The sequence below is a fragment of the Agelaius tricolor genome, unplaced genomic scaffold (genome assembly GCF_023055355.1).
Source record: "Agelaius tricolor isolate 1412-34295 unplaced genomic scaffold, bAgeTri1.0.p SCAF_5, whole genome shotgun sequence".
In the NCBI taxonomy this organism is placed as follows: domain Eukaryota; kingdom Metazoa; phylum Chordata; class Aves; order Passeriformes; family Icteridae; genus Agelaius; species Agelaius tricolor.
In genome coordinates, this window is record NW_027269265.1 from 12,744,365 (window position 1) to 12,767,022 (window position 22,658).

At 47.4% G+C, this 22,658-nt stretch overlaps 1 protein-coding gene across 1 annotated transcript in view; it reads left to right on the top strand.

Annotated features, from left to right (window-relative positions):
• Window positions 1-15,153: 15,153 nt before the first annotated feature.
• Window positions 15,154-22,658, top strand: part of CCDC85C (coiled-coil domain containing 85C) — a 112,688-nt gene continuing 105,183 nt past the window's right edge. Inside the window, exon 1 of the mRNA XM_071426501.1 lies at window positions 15,154-16,756. Coding sequence (XP_071282602.1) covers window positions 16,045-16,756 — 712 coding nt within the window. The 5' untranslated portion in view covers window positions 15,154-16,044. The remainder of the gene's footprint in view (window positions 16,757-22,658) is intronic.

The window sequence follows — 22,658 nt, forward strand, 5'->3', positions numbered from 1 at the left end:
CTTGACTTCATTTGGACCAGGATTTTAGCCAGGATACTTTGTCATCCAAGCTTCCATGTTAAAAGCTTTAAAATAACCCAGTAAAAAAGGAAAAGATCATGGATAATGCAGTCAGGGTGTATCATTAAAATGGACTTTAGAGACAGCTCATAAGCCAGAGCTCTAAAACACAGCACAGTCTGGATGGTGAAGTCCTTGGGACTGAAAGCAATTCTTTGGCTTCCTTTGCTGGGGCACTAAGATTCTTTTTTCACTGATGGACTAATTACAGATAATTATTAAAAATTATTCCAGTGAATGGAATTAGTGAGACATTACAATTGTGCAATTTTTTTTGCCACTGCCTCTGCCCATTTAGCAACTTTGCTTTCTGGCTGGTGGTGGTCAGCTACAGGCTCTAAACAGCACATCCCTTTGCTAAGGAGAAGAGATAATTTAAAGGCCATGTGCCACCCATGTGCCTCTCGGGTACTCTCCACTCCCCTCAGTCTTCAGTGTTCTGCTGCCACAGGGTCCCAACCCTCCTGGCTGCTCTGTGCCCATCTTTTTCAGACCTCCACACCTTCTTTATTTGCACCTAAATTGCTGCTAATAATAAACCAGCAGTTCAATTTCTTAGCTTCAACAAATGCATCTGATTTCTGCTTTTGTTTCACAGTTTCAGCTATGAATAAAACTAATCAAGGCATGCGAAGAAGCCTTGGGGTCAGAACAGTTTAGAAAAGGGTCACCAATAATCTAAAACTGTGGTCAGAATGTCTGGTTTAAATGTCTAAAAGAGCCATGGGAAGGGAAGGCAACTTTTTTCTGCTCTTAAATTCACATGTAGAAATGTTTCCAGTTTAATATCTGCAACTCTTTTGACTTAAACGATCCACAGTTTCTGGAAACAGACTAACAAATCCTGAAATTGGCATTTGGGAAGTGGTGTGATTATTATTCCAGTCTGATCCAAGATCTAAAAGAATTTCTAATTTATCATATCAAGGTTTCCTGATGAGTAGCCATGAGGGAGATTTCAAAGGTCAGGAGAAATGAAATGCAGATTTAAATTCAAATTAATCAGAGGCAGACTCCATACTGGCTTACACGTACATGGGTAAACATTCACCATGGACTATATATCACTCCAAAACATGGAAATGTAATCTAGAATTGAATTTCAGAGCACTGAACAAAATGTAAGCCATAAGAAAAAAGCTGTGGCTGAAGGTGGAAATCACACAGCAGAGACTGGGGAGCAACAGAGCAGGGAAATGGGTGGACATGACCCGAGTCTGCCTGGGCAGTCCTTATCACTGGGGCAGGGGAAAAGCTGCTCTGATTGATCCCATTGTGAGCTTCAAGATGGTTTTCCATGATCAGATACCTGACTTGCTACTTTTCTGGGACTTGTCATTTTTTCAGAGTGGGAAAAGACCCTTAAGGACCTGTAGCCACAACTGCAGGAGAGGCTGAGCTGTGTCACAGAGACCACGATGCTGACCTGGTCTGAGGCTTGGAGATTTTATATGACAGCTGCTGAATGTCTGAAAGTTTTGGTCAAAAGTTTGTCAGCCATGTAGAAGCTCTAGTAGATGTGTTTGCTTTATTTAATCCATATATTTGCCCATTAAATAATTCAGAAGGTGTTGTATTAAACAGACTTCAGAGAAAAGTGATGGGAGTGCATTTGCTGAAGCAAGAGCTTGTATAATGAGACATTTCATAAAAGAAGCTGGACTTTTAAAGTCAGAATGGATTAAGGGCATGAATTCATGTGTCCCATGAGAACTTATTATAAACTGGAAGGACATTCAGAGACCTTCAGCAGGAAGCAGCTCTCACACTTGAGTTTAATTTTAGTACCATTGCAGTTGTAAATAAATTGTTTTTATAGTTGTTTCAATGTGAATAAGAATCTTATCTGATCACCCAATTAGCAGTATGGGGAGGGGGTTGTAAAAAATGAGAAATGTATTACAGATAATTCTGTGCATTTCTGAACACAAAAGAATATATCTATAAAAATGGTATCTTTCTTTTAAGGCTACAAAAAAAGAGAATTTAAATTATACCAAATAAACCACTTTGAAGAAAGTCAAATGAGTTTTTCCCTATCTGTGGCATTGTTATAACACAATCAGCTGGACACTGATAACTGCTCATCATACTCATGGCTGATTTCCTATTCTCACACAGTAATAATCACATTATGATCATGCTAACTACTGTGTTGCCAAAGCTACAGGGAAATGATAACCTGCCTGAAAGTATCACCTTAAGAAGGAGTGTAAAAGAAAGAAACCCAAACTGGAAACTTTCCCATTGGTCCCCAGTTGAGGTGAGAGCATTTTTGCCCAAACCTGGCTGTGGACAGAGCCAGAGCAGTGAAGATGAGGGAGATGGGATCTCCTGCTTCCAGCACCTGAGGCTGATCTGTCCTTCAAGATTTCTTTTTCAGACCTATTTTGCAAAGCAAGCTTCAGTGTGGCTCTCCCCCTGATGCCTCAGGTGACACAAACACTCTCTTCCCATCCTATTCTATTTCCCTTTCCCCCCTCATTTTCACAGAGACTTCAGCTTTCTTTTGGCCAACCCAGTTACAGGGAAACCACCTTTCTTAGTGGTGATTAAGTATAGTCAGTGATTTAAAAACAAGAGAACAAGAGTCCTGCAAGTTAAAACTTGCACTAAGAATTTAGAAAAAAAAAGAAGGCTGTGTAAATGGTCATTCTATTTAAATTCCTCTTTGATTTTTCTGTAGCAGAAATAATTGCCTCCTCTATTTATTTTAAAAGTGCATTTGAGCTGTTCAACATTATTCCTGCTTTGGACATGAGCTACCACTGTTACAGGTGTGTGCAAATTGTGATAGAATAGAATATTTCAGTTTGAAGGGACTCACAATGCCCACTTAGTCCATCTAGGCTGCTCTTCTATGATGGACTGATGAACTGATGGATATGATGGACTGGTATGATGGACTGCTGGGTATGATGGACTTCCTTGATGGACTGCTTTTGCTCAGCTCAGGGCCAGGAGACTTTTATGTTTCACCCATCAGCTGTTCCTGTTCTTTCCTGTGGTTCTTCAGCAAGGTTTGACCTCTGGTATGTGACAGGTGAAAGACAATGACTGATCTGAGGCCTGGATCTCATTTGGTGATTCTGCTAATGAAGTAGCATGTGGACAGGCAACAGCTTTCATTAGCTGTCCATTTTTTCAACTGCAGTGTTTTAGGTTCACAGCAAGAGTTAAGGATTGTAGCATGGAGTCTGAGAAGAGGAAATATTAAGCTCACTCAGGCACCAGATTGCCTTCTCATCACAAGTTTTGTACCAAATAATGATATAATTAGTTACCATAATGATTTTTATTTAAAAAATATATTATATCATTTATCAACCACAAACTAATTTCACTTTTTCTGTCTTATGAATTTAAGATTCATGTAAGACTGATCATACTGTAAGTGAAAGCAAGTCCTATTTTTACTTAGCCAAAAGAGTATTTGCAGTATGTTAAAGCCATTGTTGCATTTCTTACTGTTCCAAGCCTTTTGCATTTCAGTTGTCAAATACAAATATATAAAAGTTGCACTTCTGAGATTTTTAAACTTTTGGTGTTGCATTGGGTTTCTTTATTTTTTTTTAATGAAACTACTAGCTTAAGATTTAAAGCAGCTTAATTATGTGATCAAAAAAATATCTCCTTAGTTTGCATTCTCTTTGTTTGGCTGCTGTAGATACAGATCTGCCATCTCTTGCCTTGCACGGGTCTCTGAAGGGCAGGGACAATTTCCCTAAGATTTAAGAAGAAGAATAGCACTTTAGCACTACCACAGTAAAGAGCAGGAGTGCGTGAAATTATTGGAACAACAAGGCTTGGTATCTCTAAAGGCTTAACCCTTGTGTCCATCCCAGGGGCGGTGAAGGGAAGGGGCAGTATAGCATGAGACATTTTCCCCCACCAGCACCCCCCACTCCTGGCTGGGAGCACATTTCCAAGCTCATTCTGGTGACTGAGTAATTCCTGTCTCATACCCAGGGAGGGATGAGGCCCTGCCAGGGATGAGGCTGATAATTGGTTTCTCTTTGAGGTGCTGAGATGGGGACACCTGTTAATGAGAAAGTTGGCCAAGGACACCAGCCCCACTGACACCAACTATTTAGCAGCTGTCAGGCAGTAATGACTCCAGTCACTGCTATCTGGCCTGGTTTGAACCAGTAACCCAGAGACAAAGGCCTCCTATCTCATTACTGCCTTTCCCTGGAGCCAGCCCCCTCTTTCCCAGCAGCTGTCTATCGCATTAGTGTCAAAATCTTGCATGTAAAGGAAGAAGTTTGCAAAGGTACATCTGTCCAGCACCTAAAAGCTCCCTCCTGCACCCAGAAAGTTCTGTCTCAGGATGCCAGCTGACAGGGAGGTACTGCAGGGTCCATCCCATCTTGGCTCCTCCACTCCCACATCCCTTTTCCTCTCAGTGCCCACTGTACTTCCAAGCTAAAAGTCTTCATTCTATTATTATTAAGAGCACTATGTGTGGTCTCTTAAAATAGCTGGGGGACAAAGGAAGGGGCACCAAATTATAGACAGGTATAAAATCCATTTAAGTTAGCTGAGCTGCTCCCACTTACCCTAAGAGAAGATTCAGCTCACCCAGTGAAAATAAAATGAGTAGGCTTACCTGTCTAACATACCTGATAAGTACAGGGGCTGCAAAATAATCTTCCTCTAAGGATATACATGAAAATATCAGCAGCCAAACTCATTTTGGCTTCAATTTATCAGGAGTCTGATCCAGATAGTATTCAGTAGTGAGCACTACCCAAAGTGTATCTACAAGCTCCAAAACATGCTTCTGGGATAGAAATGGCAATAAAATGCTACCTGAAGACACTACAGACAAAAACAACTCCTGCATCTTTCCCTTCCCCCTGCTTTCAACCTGGCAGTGCTGAGCTCTGCCTACAGAAATGAACAGCTCCTGCTCTGGTAGGAATGCTGCTTCCAGCAGGGCTGTGCTCCACAGTGGGCAGGGTCCCCTCCCAAGCCCCACGGCAGCTTTTCCAGTCTGTCAGGTCAGGTAAGTGAAGTGAAGAACAAAAGCACTGCTGCATGCAGGAAGGGGAAGGGATGGCAGCAGTGACCTGTGGCTCCCACAGCCCACCTTGCCCCAGCCCCCAGCAGTGAGGACAGACCTTTGCTCAGGGTTTAAAGCATGGGAAAGGCTGCTGATGTTGGTGGTGAGGTGTAGGTAGGAAGAGGGTTGGCATGTCTCTCAAATCCTCTGCATATTAGTATTAGCATTACTATTGTTGTTATTGTTATTCTCTTTATTATTATACAGTTTGTACAACAGTCATTTCTGCGGCCCCCAGTTGCAGACCCCAGGCCCTGCAGGGTAACAGTGACTGCAGAAAGGCTTCCTCTCTGATCAGCAGACCTCTCAAGGATGCCAGACTTGCATCTAGGAATTCTCTGCTCTGGATAACCTGTGCAAGAGCAGCAACAGCAATCCTTCTGTACAGCAAACCATGGGAGATGACGATGTGCTGAGTGATCAGGGGTAGGAAAGGGAGGTGGAGCTCTTTTACCATCACAGATCTCACACAGATGCAGTTCTGGGAGTGGTGGTGGCAGCAGACAGGCTTGAGGGGCTGAGCAGATCCCAGGGGGCCAAAGGGGCTGTCCCATGTACAGCAGGATCAGGAGACTGATCACTGCTCCCTGCTCCCTAGGCATTGGGATGGCTCCTGGGGGATACTTTTATTGCTCCCTGAGGAGTTAGGTCTAACCTAGACACATTGCCTGCCAAAGAAGCTTCCACCTCTTTTTTCCCTCTCTCTCTTTTCATTACTTGCACAGGGTTTGTGTGGAAATATGCCTCCCAGTTCAGGCACCATGAAAACCTCCTTTCTCAGCCTCTCTCCTTCACTGTTCTCTGCAGCTGCCTCAGCTGCAAACAAAACAGAAGCACCATGTATAGCAATAACTACTCTTTTTCTTGGCACAGAGAAATTCACTGTGTGGGACTATTCCTAGTCCAGAGATAGAGTTATTGAAAGAAGCAGAGTTAAGGTAAAGCTTTGGAAGCTTTATGGGCAGCTTTGGAAACTTTACAGGCACAGCCTTCTGCTGGTGGCAATGTGTGCTGCTCCCTTGTTGCACTGCATCATTTGCCACCACCCCGCCATACTTTCTACTCCTGAGCCTCCAGAAGGCCAGCCCAGGATCAGAGAGCCACTCTGGAAGCACCAGGAGGGCTGTTCAGTCCACTGCACACTTTAACAGGCAGGCAACCAGAGCAGAGTATCCCCACCAACAGGACTGGTCCTTGTGGTTGATGATGCTGTTGATGATCCCAGCACTGAGGCTGACCTCAAGGACAGGGGTTGAGCTGCAGGGAGCACATGGGCGTGATAAATTTGCTTTGATTGGCTCTGTTCAGCTGGAACTTTGGTTTCCGGAGTTGTCGATTCTGGGAACTTTCCTGAGCGTTACATTCACTTCTAATGAAGGCAAAGCAGGGAGTACAACAAATAAGCTCAAATGTGCAAGCAGAACTGATCAATTAAGCCTGGTACATCCTGCATGCTATCAAAATCAATGTACATCACGGCTGAAAAGTAGTATCTGCAAAACAAAGCTCGAGTTGTATCCAAAATGTAAATTCCTGAGTTTGTTTGCTCTGGAAATGAAGAGACTAAAAATAAGATTATAAATATGGGGATCTTTGCTGCTCTGCCTGCTCAGCCCTAGAATGGTTCCCGTGTCTGACAGATTATCTCCGCGCCGCTAAAAATGATCAGAGCCCTGAGGCAATTAATTCCTCACTTTCAGAGTTTCACTTCTGCGGCAACAACGATTGCCAGGGACAATGAGGGGGCGGCCGAGAGGGGCGGGTGTGGAGCGGGGACAAACAACGCAAGGGGCAGATAAAGAGCGGGGATACAGAGGCACGGCGACCTGCTTGCTGCGGGGAACAGCCCCAGCCAGGGCAGCGCTGCCCGGACCCACTGAGCCGTGGGAAAGCCTTCATCCCACCGGGGACAGAGAGCAGGGAATGCAATCACAGCCAGGGCCGTGCTGGGAAGGGTGCCCCACCTCACCCGGGCAATCTGATCACCCCACATCACCTGGAGCTCCCCTGGGCTCCCGGGGGTGGACAGGGGTGTCCTGCATCCTCTCTACATTCAAATGGCATCCCTGCTGGTGATGGTGACCCCGTCTGGCAGTGGCAGCAGATGGGGCACAAGAGGCAACAGAGCCACCTGCCTCCAGGACCTGTTCTGGTCACCCAGGCTAGGACGGGATTTCAGCCTCACCAAAAGGGGTGTGGACTGAGATCACCTGCTAGGAGGTGCAAAAGGACATCCCCTTCCTGCTTGGTGCACATTTGCAGAGCACATCACGCGGTGCCCAGCCCCACACCACGGAGCTGGCAAGGGGTCAGTGCTCTCAAGGCATTTCCTGCCTGTCACTGTGATATTTTATGAAAAATCCCTTTGCCAGGATTTCTTCTCCTGGGAAGCTTCAGCTTCTCCCTGTTTTCTGCTTTGGAATGTGATTTGGAGAATTGTTTATCCAGCATGTGAATTAATTTTTAATTAATGACCAATCACAGCCATGTGTTGGACTCTCTGAGTCCGTCACGGGTTTTTATTATTCATTCTTGTCTAGCCTTCTGATGTATCCTTGCTTCTATTCTTTAGTATAGTTTTAGAATAGAATAGAATAGAATAGAATAGAATAGAATAGAATAGAATATCAGTCTTCTGAGAACAAGGAGTCAAATTCTCATCTCTCACCCGGTCCTGGGGACCCTCACAACACCACAACACCTGCCCAACACCCAGCCTGAAATATCAGCCCCAGCAAGGGTCACCAGTCCAAACCATGGCCTGAGAAAAACAGAGTAGAAAACAGATTGCAACCTCCAGAGGATTTTTTTACTTTCACACAGGCAAGGAGAGACAAGCTGGGAGTGCTACTTTTATATCAGAAATGGAAGTGTGATTTCCTGGAGGGCTTTCCCTCACTCAGTTCAGTGTGATGGTAAGGGTCTTTTGGAAAAACATGAGTCTGGCTTCAGTCCAAAACATCCTGAGAATTCCCAGATCCCTGATGGACCAGCAGCATAAACACCTGATCTCCAGCCTTTGCTTTGGACTTAATTGTTTCGAAAGGCAGTTGCTATAAAGGAACTGAAAGTGATCCTGGAGACCTGCGACAGCAACCTGGGGTCTGCAACATCTCTGCACCAGGATGAGCCCAAGGGGAAGGGCACTTTTTGTTTTCTCTTCTTCCAATCCAGGGCAAATTTTATTTCATTCCATTTCAAATACCACACAAGGCAAAGGTAATGGGTAATGTGTCAAATCACAAGGAAATCCCTGTGTTTTGCGTATCACCCCACTTCATGTAACACTGTTGCAGTTCCTCCTTGGAAAGACTGATGATGGATCTTGTGTAAGAAAGAAATTTGTGGAGTATTAATTTTTGTGCAGCATGTACTAAAACTGGATGTTGTCACTTAAGCCACTGTTCCTTTAAGTTGTGCTGCTTGACACTATGAATTATTCAGATATCTCTATGATATATAGAAGTGGTGTCAGCATTTTAGGGCAGGACTCTCCTCTCTTATCTGCTATAAAATCCCAGTGGCTTCCCTGAACTATAAAAGGCAAAATTAGGTCCTCAGCAGCATTGTTGTCTTGCAAGCAGAAAATACTCTTTAACACTGACTGAAGGGTACCAACAGGCCCCGCTTATAGTATAAAACCAGATATTTGTAACTCCCTGGTGCATCAATACATTTAAAAGGTCATTTAGTCGTTCAGGAATGAGAAATCAGAGTGCAATGAAGATGGGGGATAGTGTAACATTGCCTATTTTCTCTATTGCAGAGTTACTCAGGTTGCATTGACCTCATGCTGCTAATACCAATGGGCTCATCTGCTGAATAGTGAGGAGTCTGTGCTGTAGGCAGCAGGGCTGAGCCTGAGCACAGAGCTGTGCTGGGAAAAGGAGGGTGGATGTGGAGTGGAGGAGCCCAGAATAGCCCAGGGGCTGCTCCATCCCCTACAGACTGTTCAGGGCAAACCTGTCAAGCTCAGAGGCTGATTGGGCTACAAACATTTGCCATGAAACTGAACAGTCCCTGAGAACAGTGCTGATAATTTTTCTATCTTTGCATTGATTTTTTTCTTCTCCTGTTTTTAACCAATTATGTCAAAGACAATTCAGTTGAATCTGTTATAAATTCATTGTCAAGCATGGAAGAACATTCACTCTGCTTCCCCAAAACTGAGGGGTTGTTAGAGCTGTAAAAGAAACAAGGATAGAGGAGACAAGAGAAAAAAAAAAGAAAAAAAGCATGTGATATGAATATACTCTTGGCAAAGCCAGGGTTTAAATTACCAATGGCTTAAATGATAGAGATCTAAATTCCTGGACTTTCCTGTGCCCTGTCAGTGTGTGGATGCCACACACTCAGGAAAGATGCAACTATAAACCAGAAAGTGCTTTTGTCTGGCAAAATAACCTCCTGCAAGCTCCTCAGCTTTCAGGAACCAAGTCCTGTCCCCATATATGCAGAGCCCCCCCACGCTGTGAGCTCTGTGTGTAACTGAGGGCAGAATTTGTCCTCAGTGGTGCACCCTGAAGTCAGGGTAACTGAGGGCTGCAGTTTAGTGATGCCAAGGCAGATGTAAATTCTTACCTTCCGTTTCTCCCATCTCTTTGTTGCAACACTTGTTGTAGGTATTTACAAAAGAGGTATTTTAAAAAGGCAAAGACATATCAAGCATTTCTGGCCTTCTTCCCATGTTGGATAGGATGGTAAATATTTTTGGAGGGGATGTAAACCTTAATGTTTCTGGAGTAGAAGCCAAGAGGTACCACATGGCTGAGAAGAGGAAACTCACCCTATGGGCAGGTTTCTTTCACAGTATTCTCACCAGCATCTAGTATTTGCCACTGGCAGAGACAATACAGGGGCCAGCACTTCGATCCAGTCTGCCTGTCTTTCTATTCCTGCTACTGATTTCTTACCTATTTAGAATAAGTTCTGTCAAATTATTTTCCTGACACACACTTGGATCCAAAATCTCAGTGTCTCTCCTCTTTGTGTGGATGACGTGACAGCTTCCCAGCACATGGCTTCAGCTCACAGGCAGTTGGCAATCCTGATGATTCAAATCTTGTAAGTGGAGTTGGGAGATTTTTCTTAATACTTCAGAAAATTACTCTGATATTGTATGTATTGTATGTAGCCTTCTGACTGCACAATGAAGTTGGATCCCTACCATGCACTAAATTTGCAGTGAAATTTCTGCTCTAGTTGTTATGTATGTGTTTTGGACATGTCAATCACCTGCAGCTCCCAGGTAGGAGCAGCATTGACTACTCTTTAGGATTTAGCTTCCAGTCCTTTCCCAATGTACAGATTAGGGATGAGGGAAAAAGACTCCATATTTAGAGTTGTACAAAATGGTTATAAAATGAAAATGAAGTGGTAGGAAACACTGTGGGTGAGGGGATTTTTATGGCTTTTTCTGTTTGGCTCAAACATATCGTGTATGCCTACTCTGCAGCTGCCACTGCAAGAGATCTGACATGGTATTGCTCCTTCAGCCCTGCAAGGGTGCCTGCACAGAGCAGATCTGGACCCAACATGTGGATGTGCACCTCTTGGGTGACTGCAGGACACTTTGAAATGGACTGGAAAGCAGCATTTGAGGCATATCTGGACAACACACACCTTCCATGCTTTCCTTCAAGGAACAGCTCTTCAACTCCACTGGTCTTCAGTTTGGTTGCTACTCTTTGTGCAGTGTTTAAGGGCTACTGCTTATGCCTTTTGGAGGACCTGTTTTTCTAGCAAGGCAAAGATTTTGCTGGCCGCAACCATAAGCCTTCTTGGAATATCCTGAAGTGCTTTAAACGAGTTAGTGCATTGGAGAATTTTCTAGCAGTTTCAGGGCACAAAATAAAAGGCTTTGTGGACACAAGATGAAAACCTCCAGTAAAACATACTATTTTCATAAGGAGAGAGAATGAACTGGATGGCCCAGTTATATTGCCAGAAGCCAGCATTTAAGAGTGCTGCATAATCTTCCAAGAGACTGCATTTTCCTCATTGCTCAGCCAGATGGGCAAATGGAGGCACAAAGGCTTCTCACAGGATGGTTCAGCTGATCTGGGAAAAGCAGGAAGAATGACACAAGACAGTTCTTCAGGTCGTTGCTACTTGGAAAAGAGTTCTGGCTGAAAATACTGCTTAATCAGGCTGGAAGGGAGGTTCCTATCTTGATAGCAGAGTTTGGAGCACGGCTCAGTTTTTGTTATCGCACAGCTTTGTCTCACAAAGAGAGCTCCCATTGTTGCAACCTGGGTGCTGGATTTCAAAACATTAATCAAGGATTAGGCCTTGGTGCTGATTTATGGGAAAACACCAGTGCCACAGAGGGTATATCCCATGTAAATGATTAATGGAGTATGTGTTCTTTGAGATGGGTCCTTGGCACATATAAACTGGATGCACAGGCAGCAGTGTGTATTCCTCAGGCTGCCTCAGAAAACCAAGCTCCGGGAGAGTCTCACTGGGATTAATCCTGCCCCTCTGCCCACTCCCACACCCCAGAGTGGGCTTTGGAAGAGCCACCCTCTCCGGGGAAGGGAGGGAAGCGGCAGCACAGCTCTGAGCTGTGGCGGTGTCTTCTGTAATACTGACGTATCCCTGTAGAGGGAATGCTTTGGTAAGACTTCAATGAGGCTGTGTATCTCTGTGTTCCATCAGGGACCAAATTCATTTCTTGCATCACCTGCTGAGTTCAGGACTTAACATCAAGAGCATTTTTACCCAGTAGGTTGCTGGTAGTTGTTTTGTTGGGATTTTTTTCTACAATTCTTATTTTGCTACAATTCGCTTTAAAATTTTGTCCCTGACTGAACAGGGTGGAAATGCCCATCTGATTCAGTGCAAGGGATAGGCTTTGATGCTGTCTTACATGAGCATCAAAAGCTTAAGATAACATGCATATTAAAAGTGTTTTTCACTGGCAGCTTGCAGAAGGCCCCATGGCCAGATGTAACAAGAGGGAATCCATAGCGTGTTGTTTATCAACTCCTTCTACACTTCATCTAAAATGCACAAGGAAATCACAATGCCTTCTGAACAGCACTGGGAAATAGGGCTTTTTTCACTAAAACTAAAACTATGAACACATCAAAAATACCCCAACATTATGTGTTATTTGTGTTGATTAAAGTAGACTTTGCAACACTGGGTTTGTTATTGACCATTAAACTGTGCACTGACCTAGTCCTTTCCCTCCAAGCTGTCAAAGTATTTAAAGACTGATCTACACTCAGCCCTTAGTTCCACTGTGCCTATAGATCACCTCGGCCACAGACACTTTCTGATGCCTCTCCTCTAGCACTGCTGCCTTGCCTTTCCAAAATGAGGGGATTTTCCTCTACTGCACTGCAAGGCCCACCTTGAAGGGAAGGTGAGGGAGCAGTACAGGTGATGATGCACAGTGTCCTCTTTATTCAGGTCACAGCCACTCAGACCATTTGCCATCTGGACACCTGACAGCTTCAATGCCATCTCCTGAGCACACAGGCCTCTGGATGCCCAAGCACAGCAAGTCACCATCCCTCAGCATCCACCTGGGCACCAGAATGGCAGCACTGACAGCGAACCCTTGTGGATGGCATCAGGGTGGATCTGTGGTGTTAACATTTCCAAAAGCACAGACATACCCTCTGAAAGCAAGTCTTAATCCTCACAGGGACTTCCTCTGTGGATATGAATAATCTCCTCACTTCCTCTGAGGAACCCCCCTGTCTGCTGAGCTCTGTTTCTGCAGAAACATCAATAACACTCAAACTTTGAGAGGTTTCACCTAGGAAAGACAGCTTTTCTTGGGAAAGGGATGAAGCAAACATCAGCTGAGCCCAGCAATAAACTGCCCAGGCCAGGCACTGCCACAGTGCAGCTTCACCCATGTCTGTGACAGCTGCCAGAGGCTTCTCTCTCTTTTCAATTGGTCTTGACTTTGGTCAATGATGAACAATTTCTCTGCAACATCCCCCTGCTCTGCTCCTCCTTCCCCCGGCCACTGGCCAGGGACCTGCTAGTCAGATCAGCATGGGAGGGTCTGGGAGAAGCACTTTCCTCTTCCTGTGGGGAAGGATATGATTAAAACCTTGTAAATAAAAGGCTTGGCTCAAAAATGTCTGGGTGCCTCCTGGACACAATGCAGCCATGAGCTGTGGCTCGGGGTGGTGAGAAGCAGAGGTGGGACACGGTGTGATGCCATGCCACGCTGGCCATGGCCTGTCTGCCCCAGACCCCAGGAGCAGGCACAGACACCTGCTGCTTCCATGTCCTAAGGGCTAACTGAGGTGGCAACCCCAGGAAAACCTGCCACAACCAGGACTGCACCTTCTGGACAACCGTCACCAAGGTGGAACCCAGGTCAGAGCACAGCTCCGGTCCGGGGTGGTGCCTGTTCTACCTGCTCAGAGCCATCCCCCTTGAAAGGAGCAAACAGGCCTCACCACTGGCTGTACAGTGGGGTTCCCTCCTCTCTAGGGAACTACCCTGGAGTGGGTTTGTGCCAGGGGAGAATTGTCCTCTTTGCACCTTCAGGTCTGTGCTGTGTGCTACCAAGAATCCACCTGCAAATCCCACACAAAGAGTCTGTGCTCTGTCCTAAGGTCCTCTTACCCTTTTGATAATAATGGGATAAAAATCTTCCTTAGGGGGACAGGGACAACAGCACCCATGGAGGGGATGGGCTCCCCCAGAAGCAGGGAGGGTCTGCTGTTTTGCTTTAGTAGGGAGCAGGCAGTTGTCTTGTTTGCCAAGGGTATATCTGGGCTCAGAAACCCAGCAGCATAGACTTGTGCACAAAAACAGGAAGAAACTGCAGCTTTACTGAGACGGAGAAGGATAACATCAAAAGGCAGAAGTTGCGATCCTCCATCCCTCTCTGTTCCGATGTTCCCTCCGTGCACAGGCCATATGCTCTGCATCCCACGCTCTGGCATCGGATTTGATGTCTCTTTATAGCTAGAGGGTGTCTTGACCAGCTTTCCAGTGTGGTCAGAAACCTGATGTTGCACTGGATTAACCCTGGAGTCAAACCATTTACTCAGGTTCCTAAGGAACACAAAGCTGGCAATTCCCTGGGGCATTTTAAGGATACTCATGCTGTGTCCTGGTGTACCTTTTGTTTTAACAGTGTGAGACTGGCCAAAAGGCAGCCCACAGAGAGACATCATAGCCCAAGGAAAAGTGCATTAGACTGAAACTCAGGGGATGTGATGCAAAGATATAGGAAATCTACCCACATGTTGCCTAGGAAATTCGCTTTATGAACTTTCCATGCCCTTTACTTGGTTCTGTCCAATGTGTGCAGAAATTGAGGCTGGAACCCCAGCCTCCTGACAGTAAGAACCAGAACCTGTGACGGTTTTACCGAAGAACAAGCGTTGTCTGCGACTTCAGGGCCGTTTCCTCCCGCACGGCTGAGGTATAAAGGAATCTGCCGTTCCCAGGAGCAGAGAGACGGCAGGGATGCTGGAGCCAGCTCTTTCAACCTGCCGAGGCAAGAGGGACCCGCGGACAAAGGCGACCACCCCAGAGGGAGCAGGGCAGAGAGCCGCGGCTGACAAAGCCCTTGGCGGGGGCGGCAGCAGCGGAGATGCTCCGGGAGATCCCGCTCCGCTCGCATCCCAAGGCGGCCGCCCGCGGCTCGGGTCCCTCCCCGCGCCCGGGCAGAGCGGGACCGGGGCCATTTCGGCGCCGCTTCCCCGGGCCGCCCGGCAGGCGCGTTTTCCTGCCTGTCCAACCCCACCCTTTCCCGGGATGGTGCTCTCTCCGGTACCTTTTCTTCAAGAAAAACCGAGGAAACCCATCTGAAAAAAAAAAAAAAAAAAAAAGAAAGAAAAATGAAAAAAGAAAGAAAAAAAGGCAAAAAGCGGGGTGGAAGCCCCGGGGGGGCAGCGGTGAGGCAGCGCGGCCGCGGCGGGCAGGGCACGGCAGGGCACGGCGGGGCGGGCGGAGGGCGGGCGGAGGGAGGGAGCGAGGGAGCGGCCCCGTCCCTTTGTACCTGCCGTTCGAAGGCGCCAGGCGGGCCCGCATTGGCTGCGGCGGCCGCGGCTCCGTAACCCGAGCCGGGGCGGGCGCGGCGCACCGGGCCCGGCCAGCGCCCAGCCCGGCAGCCAAGGGGCGGCTCGGCTCGGCTCGGCTCGGCTCCGCCGCCAGCAGCCGCCTCTCCCTGCGCGCCGCTGGGCTCGCCGGGGCAGGGCCGCGCCGCCCTGCCCGGCAGGAGGTGGGACCAAGCCGCGGCGCTGCCGCCCCCTCCTCCCTCGCTCGTTCCCTCCCTCCCGAGGGCTGAGCCATTCCGGGAAGGCGCCGGCTCCCCCACCGCTCCTCGGCAGCGCCGCACCGGCATCGGCCGCCACCGCGCCGGGCTCGGCCCCACGTCGCCCCGGGGCTGCGGAGGCTCAGCGGCGGAGCGCGGCGGGCAGCGGTGCGCGGTGCCCCGGCGGGCGGCGGCGGGCGGCGGGCGGGCGGGAGGACAAGTGGACGGAGCGCCCGGGAACGGGGGGGTGGCCGCCGCGTAGTTGTTTTGCCCGGGGTAAGTTGGCCGATCCCTGCGGAGGCTTCGCTCGGAGAGTGCAGCGCTTGGCTCCCGGCTCCCTGTCGCCCCCAGCCTCCGGGGCAGAGGGGGCGCCTTTTTTTATTTCATTCCCCCCCCTCCTCCCTCTTTGGTTTGCGTTTTCATTATTATTATTATTATTATTATTATTATTATTATTATTATTATTATTATTATTATTATTATTATGGGGTCTATGGGAGAGCAGAATTTCCAGTCCGGCGTTGCTCTTCTTCCTTGTCCAACGCTCAACGGAGAACTATAATATTTCTTCCCCGAGATGCTGTAGTGATTTTTAGTTGTAGGAAATCAGGCGAACAAAACCATCCGAATAACCCGAACCATTTGTTATCCTGTGAGAGCAAACGCAGCCTAGGCAGAGATGATGGCAAAAAATTCCATGGAAGGGTCTAAAGAAGACCTGAGCAAAATTACAGAAGAGGAGATGCTGAGATGGAGCAAGGAAGAGCTGGTGAAAAGACTGAGGAAAGTGGAGAATGAAAAGATGAACTTAATGGTGGAACACGGCAACTTGATGAAAGACGTGAACCGGCGGCTGCAGCTCCACCTGCACGAGATCCGCGGGCTGAAGGAGGTGAACCAGAAGTTGCAGGACGACAACCAGGAGCTGCGGGAGCTCTGCTGCTTCTTGGACGACGACCGGCAAAAAGGCAAGAAGCTGTCAAGGGAATGGCAGCGCTTCGGGAGGCACACGGCCAGCGTGATGTGGAAGGAGGTGGGCATGTACCAGCAGAAGCTGAAGGACCTGGAGGCGAGGCAGGAGACCCTCCTGCGGGAGAACGTGGAGCTGAAGGAGATGGTGCTGATGCTGGACGAGGAGCGGAGCGGGGCCGGCTCGCGGAGCTCCATCGACAGCCAGGCCAGCCTGACCAACCTGAACGGCGGCTCGGCCACCAGGGACGTGGGGGACGGGAGCAGCACCTCCAGCACGGGCAGCGCGGGCAGCCCCGACCACCATCACCACCACCTTCACCACCACAAGGCCGGCGACAGCAAGGCCGGGGCCATGCGGAGGTCTATGGATGACCTGTCCGCGCCCCTTCACCACCGGAGCATCCCGAACGGCCTCAACGGTGAGCGAGCCCCTGCCCTCCCTGCCCTGCCCTCCGTGCCCCGCTGGCCCCGCGCCGCCACCCCCGGCCTGCCCGCTCCCCCGTGCGCTGGGCGAGCGACTCCGGGGAGGGGGGTCCTGGCCATTCCCAACCCCGTCCATCCTTGTGACCTCTTTGGCACAGCAGCCCCGGGAGCCGGGGAGGGGCACCTGTGTGCGAGGTGTGTGTTATCAGCGCGTTAACTGTGTTATCGATGTCCTGGGCTGAGGGTTGGAGCCTCTTTTATCTCCAGCAGGGTTGGTGTTTGGTTTTGTTTGTTTGTTTTGGGTTTCTATTTTGACAAAAATCAGCCTGAGTTTTCAGGGTTAAATAAACACTGATTGTGTTCCCACTCTTCCTCCTCTTTCTCTCCCCCTTTAAATATTTTGGTTTATGTTTAGCTTGTTTGTGTGGTAGTTTGATAAGATTGATAAAGATGGGATGAGATTTTGGAGGCATCTGATGAAAGTTCAGGTTTGTCCCACAGAGCATCACCTGTTAGCTCCACAGGTTCTCAGAGCAGGCTAGCTGTGGAGTCCTCAGCAGTTTTGGAGAGGGGCAGCTCGGCTTTCCCCTGTCTCCACTTCAGAAAGAGGAGTTTTGTTTGTAGAGAAGAGATTGCTCTCGAAGGGACGCTGTACTCACGATTTTGTTCAGGCTAGTCATTGAAGTTAGAAACAAGCTCCACAATGAAATCGTGCCAAGCCTCCTCTGGCAGCTCATATCCAAGCAAAGTTTCTCCTGTTGTCTAATAGTGATCAGGCATTAACATAATATTGAAATATCTTTAAAATGGAGATGTAAAAAAAAATCTTTTAAAACCAGCAAGATCAAATACATGATTTTTAGAATGTGTGGTCAAGAGGATTCAGTAGGAATCAAACCAGGCAGCAATCTAAAAACTTCTTATATATAAGACTACTTTTAATGTTCTTAATCCTCTTTTCTCACCAGAGAGGGCTATTTTCTTTGTGGGGTGTCCTTTTCCCACCTCTAAGCACACAGAGGGAGATGGAGCCCCAGAGGTTGGCTCTGATTGATGTCAGCAGTGGATGTGCTTACCAGATAACCATGCTTTCAGCTCCCAGAGCTTTTGGTGTTCCTTTTTTTATTTCTGGTGATTTGTGGCAAGTCTTCATGTCCCAAGAGACCTGAGGGCATAGAGGATTGATCAACTCGTTTCACAAGTGTTCATCCATGAATGTGCTGTTTGCAGTCCTGCTGCCTCAGTGTGTCAGCTCATGGCTGGAGATGTTCTGGCCACCTTGCCCAGTAGTCAAGGATTGCTGGTTTCAAGGGTGATCCAGTCACCAGATGGTACAGCAAACATCTTTAAGTGTTTGGTGTGGAATTTTTTAATCTCTCTCTCGTAGAGCTGTGTAAATCAGAAGTATCTGCTTTGTAAATCTGCAGATAGCTTCTGCTCTTGACGTGACTTGACTTTATTTTCATAAAGCATTGCTCTCCACAGAGGCTTGAAGAGCACATGACAGGTATTGAATGTGCTGTTACTGTTATGGAACAGGAGGGTTTCACAGCTCTGGTTTGTGAACCTTAGACCGTGTCCCTTTTAGGTGTTGGTAGCTGAACGGGACAAAGCCAGTTGAATTCATCTGTTAACTCAGGGCTCTTGAGTACACAAAACATAACCAATACCTTAGAGCTGTCCCTTCAGTCCGGGGTGAGGCACAGTGGGATGCTTCACCTGGCATTCCAAGTCGCCCCTGTCAGCACAAAGAGGGAAACCTCTGCTTTCAGAGCTCGGTCCTCATTGCGCTGTGTGTGGGAATGTGCCCACAGCATCTTTTGGAGGGGGCTGAGAGCCGAGTTTCATGTCCTACCGTAGGCTAAGGGTAGGAAAGGGAGGATGACCATCTGCACACACACAGTGCTTCCATGCCTGCCTCTGCACACCCCTTCTCATTTCCTCTGTGGGAAGGATGGGTATGGGCTCGAGCATTTCACTAAAACCTTTAGGTTTTGGTGACTTCTGTTTGTGGGGTGTGTGTGGAAGGTGGTCTCTGTGGGAAGCATTGAAGCTCTTTCCTGTGGACCAGTGCGGCTTCATTTCTGAGGGTGCAGCGGAGATGATCGGCACTTTTAAAGCTAATAATCCTTGTAAAGATGTAGACAAGCCTGATCTCTCCACTTAGGTAGTGAAGCTGTAAAATGACTTGAATAGTTGTCATTCTCAGATAGCATCGGTATTCAGCAAGGCCATTTCCCTGGCTGGGCCTTTGGAAATGCCTCTCAATACATATGCAAATGCAGGGCTTATCAGGCCCCTTTTTTTGACTGACAGCAAGAAGTCTGGGAGGGGGTGTTTGCCTGGGTCCAGCAACAATTCTGTTAAGCCTGTGACGGCGTAGAGGAGCAGGGCAGGAGCAGGTGAACATGAAAAACCACTCCAGTGAGTCAGGTGGGCGGTGGAGCTGTCACCGTGCAGCCCCGCAGTGAGCAGCCTGCCGTGTCTCCTGTCCCAGCTCCTGTCTCCTGCTCCTGTCCCTGCCTTCCTGTGTGCAGCCGAGGTCTCAGCCCTTTTGTGCTGGCCTCTTGGTGCGCTTTATTTTCCTCAGGTATAAGACAGAAGGAAGGCAGAGGAAAGAGAGTGCGTGGCCTTGCATTTTTGGGTTGTAAGCTTGAGCCTGGTTTGCTGTTGTCTGATGTTTTTAAAGCACTGGAGAACTAAGCAGAGGGTGAACCAGGGACTGCCCGGCCAGCTCAGCTGATACTGAAATGAACAGCCCTGTGTGCTTTCTCAGGGAGAGGAGGTGGCTGAAAGGGATGCAGTGCAGAATTTAGTATCTCTGGTAAGAACTCAGCAGAAGCTTTGGACAACTGGTGGGAACAAGGTTGCTACTTCTGAGCTGCTTGCTGGAGTATTTTTGCTTATGGAAAAGCTGGAAAATCCTGAAATTGGGAACTGGAAAATGCAGAACTCTACTGCCCCTGCTAATGGTATCCATTGAGCTTCACTTGTTAAGTGCTTTTCTAAAGGTGTCAGGAGTATCGTGGCTGTTAAAACACTTACAGGAAGGTAGATTTTTAGTAGAATCTTAGTGAGCAAATGTGGGTTAAATGTTTCTCATTTTCTGTTCAGCGATCCTTGGAAGTGAGTTGTTGAACCAGGGCTTGATTTATTGGCCCCAGTGACCCACCCCAGTGTGAGGTGATGAACTCTAGATTTGTAAGGTGAATTCAGAATAAATGGTGTAAGTGCAAAAAACACCCCCAACCCAACTGGTGGTCCACCTTTGCTTCACTTTTCTGAAGTTTATTTACTTCTGCAAGTTGTCTTTCAGAAGCTGATGATTAATTATTTGCTCATGGAAGATAAGATAATAATTATAACATAGTGTGAGAATGGCTAATATTAGAAGACATGTAATCCTGCTTGTTGGGAAAGTGAGAGGTATGGTTAATCTCTGTGTGCACAGGGACCTGGGCTGTGGGACAGGGACACCCCCAAACTGTGTGATGGAAACAGTTGCCTCTGTAAGGATATGTCACAGTTCTAAACCTACCCAGATCTAGGGCAGAAATTGAGGCGCAGTCACTCTGTGTACTTGTGAGTGCTTTGGCTTTCCTTTTTATGCATGGTGTGGATCTGTGTGTGCACACACAATCCTTCTGCCCATCCAGCTTTAGACAGCTCTGTTGAAGCAGCTGCTTGGAATTGGGTTTGAAAAAGAGAATTAAAAAAAAAAAAGGTCAGGCACATTTTGTGATATTGATATTAACATGCCCTGGAGGAAGAAAAACCCCTCAGGTTTATTCCCACAGGATGTACTCCTGGACTGTGAGGTATGTGGGAACATTGGGAGGAGTGACTCAGAGTTCCCTGAGGCCAGGGCAAGGGCTTCCACCGGTTTTAGCCTTATCTAGATCTCACTGGGACAGCTGTTCATCCATCTTCCAGCCTGGAGGCATACAGACTCAACTAGCAATGTGCCAGGGACAAAATCCTGTGCATGCAGGGAAAGCATTCAGGCTTTAGTTTTATTTCACACCCATCAAGTGAAGTTGTCCTTAGAACCTCACCTTCCACTGAAACTGTTTGCTCTAGTGTTTCCCAAATGGACTGTTTCCCAAACTGTTTCCCAAAATGGACTGGGTGGTTTCCAGTGCCTCTGACTTTATTCCAGTTGGGTGAAGTGTTAATTTTGATGTTTTGTTTTTGTAAATTATTGAAAACATCAACAATTGAAAAGTGGTCAGGGAGGCCCTGTGGGTACATCCTGTTGTAGCAGATGTATTAATCTATGGCCTCTTGTTGCTGTCTTCTCCATGAAAGAAGAATGCTCTCTCTGGGTGAGGGGGTGGGAAGATCTCGAGTTGTATTGATTCCCACTTGTAGATGTCCACATATTTACCTAGAGGGTACAATATATTGCAGTTAAAATGGTGGCAGAGAGAAATGGCTGTTCTCTGTGGGTTGGTATTGATTGGTATTGCAGCTGCCCTTCTTTGCACACCCTTAAGGCCAAAAGACTTTGTTTTATTAGTGTATTAATAATCAATATACTTATTATTTACAATGGCATATTAATGAGGCCTTTGAGACGAGAATATGCAGGGGCAGAAGCGAAAGATGAGATTCATCCCATTTAATTTGAGATATCTCCAATATAGGCTTTAACATCTGCATTCCCTTGGACATCCTTTATTGGCCACGTGGAGAGAGGCACTTTGGTGTGATGATTTATGTGAACTGTGTCTGCATCAAAGAGAGCAGAATTGTGTGCTGGTTGTGCTCTTTCCCTCTGCTGATGCCTGGTCAGCTCATTCATATGCAGCCATCTAAAGCCAGATGAGATCAGCCCTGTTCCAGGTCTTGTGGTGACCATTGTCCACTTTTGCAGTGCTCCTGTCCTAGCTCTGGTGAAAGAGAGGAAATTGCCTTTCTCAGCAGCATTCAGATACCACCCCCTCACAGTCCCTCACTGGTCAGAGAAAGTCCTGTTCTCTGTGCTGGAGACCTCTCAGAGCTCAGTGGCTCCTGCCAAGCTTAAGCACAGGTTTGGTTACTTGACCAATTATTTTCTTTCTTATATCAAGAGCACTTTTCATCCTATGAAAATGGTTTTAATGTTGTTTTTTTTAATACTGCCGTTTTTAACGTGTTGGTATTTTTGGTGCTGTAGGCTGTTACAGACAGACTCCTTGTGATTAAGACAGGAAATCAGCTCTGGGGTGGTACACTAGATAGGGGTAAGACCTCTGGAGAAACACCTGTTTCCATCTCTGCTGTAAGTTCAATGGGCTCTGCTATTTGGCTTATCAGTGCTGAGGTCTCAGATATGAGGGGTACAGCTTGAGTTTCTTGTAGCCAGTAGTCACTGGCCACTCATTCAAAGGACTACCATGGAGTGCTTCATTTGAGGCATCTTTGCCCTTGTCCACTCCTGCCTTCTTGCTGGGGCACTGCCTGTGTGGCAGCCTGCTTGGCTCCCAAACCTCAGGGTAGCTGGTGTCCCTGAAAACAAGGCTCAGGATGCTTAAATTAAAATTGGGCCATATCTGGAAATATATTCTCCATGGTAATGTGTTCTAATTTTGTTTTCCTCTTGCGTATTATATAGAGATATCTTATTCTCAGCTGTCCTGTTGAAGGAAAAAACCTTGTATTGATTAAAAGACAATTTTCTATGGGCCTTTGATGGAATTATCCACTTACTCTCATTGAAAGCAGTCAGAATAAGGGAAGTAGCCTGTGCTGGTTACATGTAAATGATTTGGTACTCTGGAGACATTTCATCAAATAAAGCTGAGGATTGAATTAAATGGTGATCTAATGAAGTGGCAGGCATGGGAACCCAAAATGCAGCCCTGGCAGGTGTTACACCTGATGTGTGTGTGGAGAGGAGAGGCACGAATACCAACA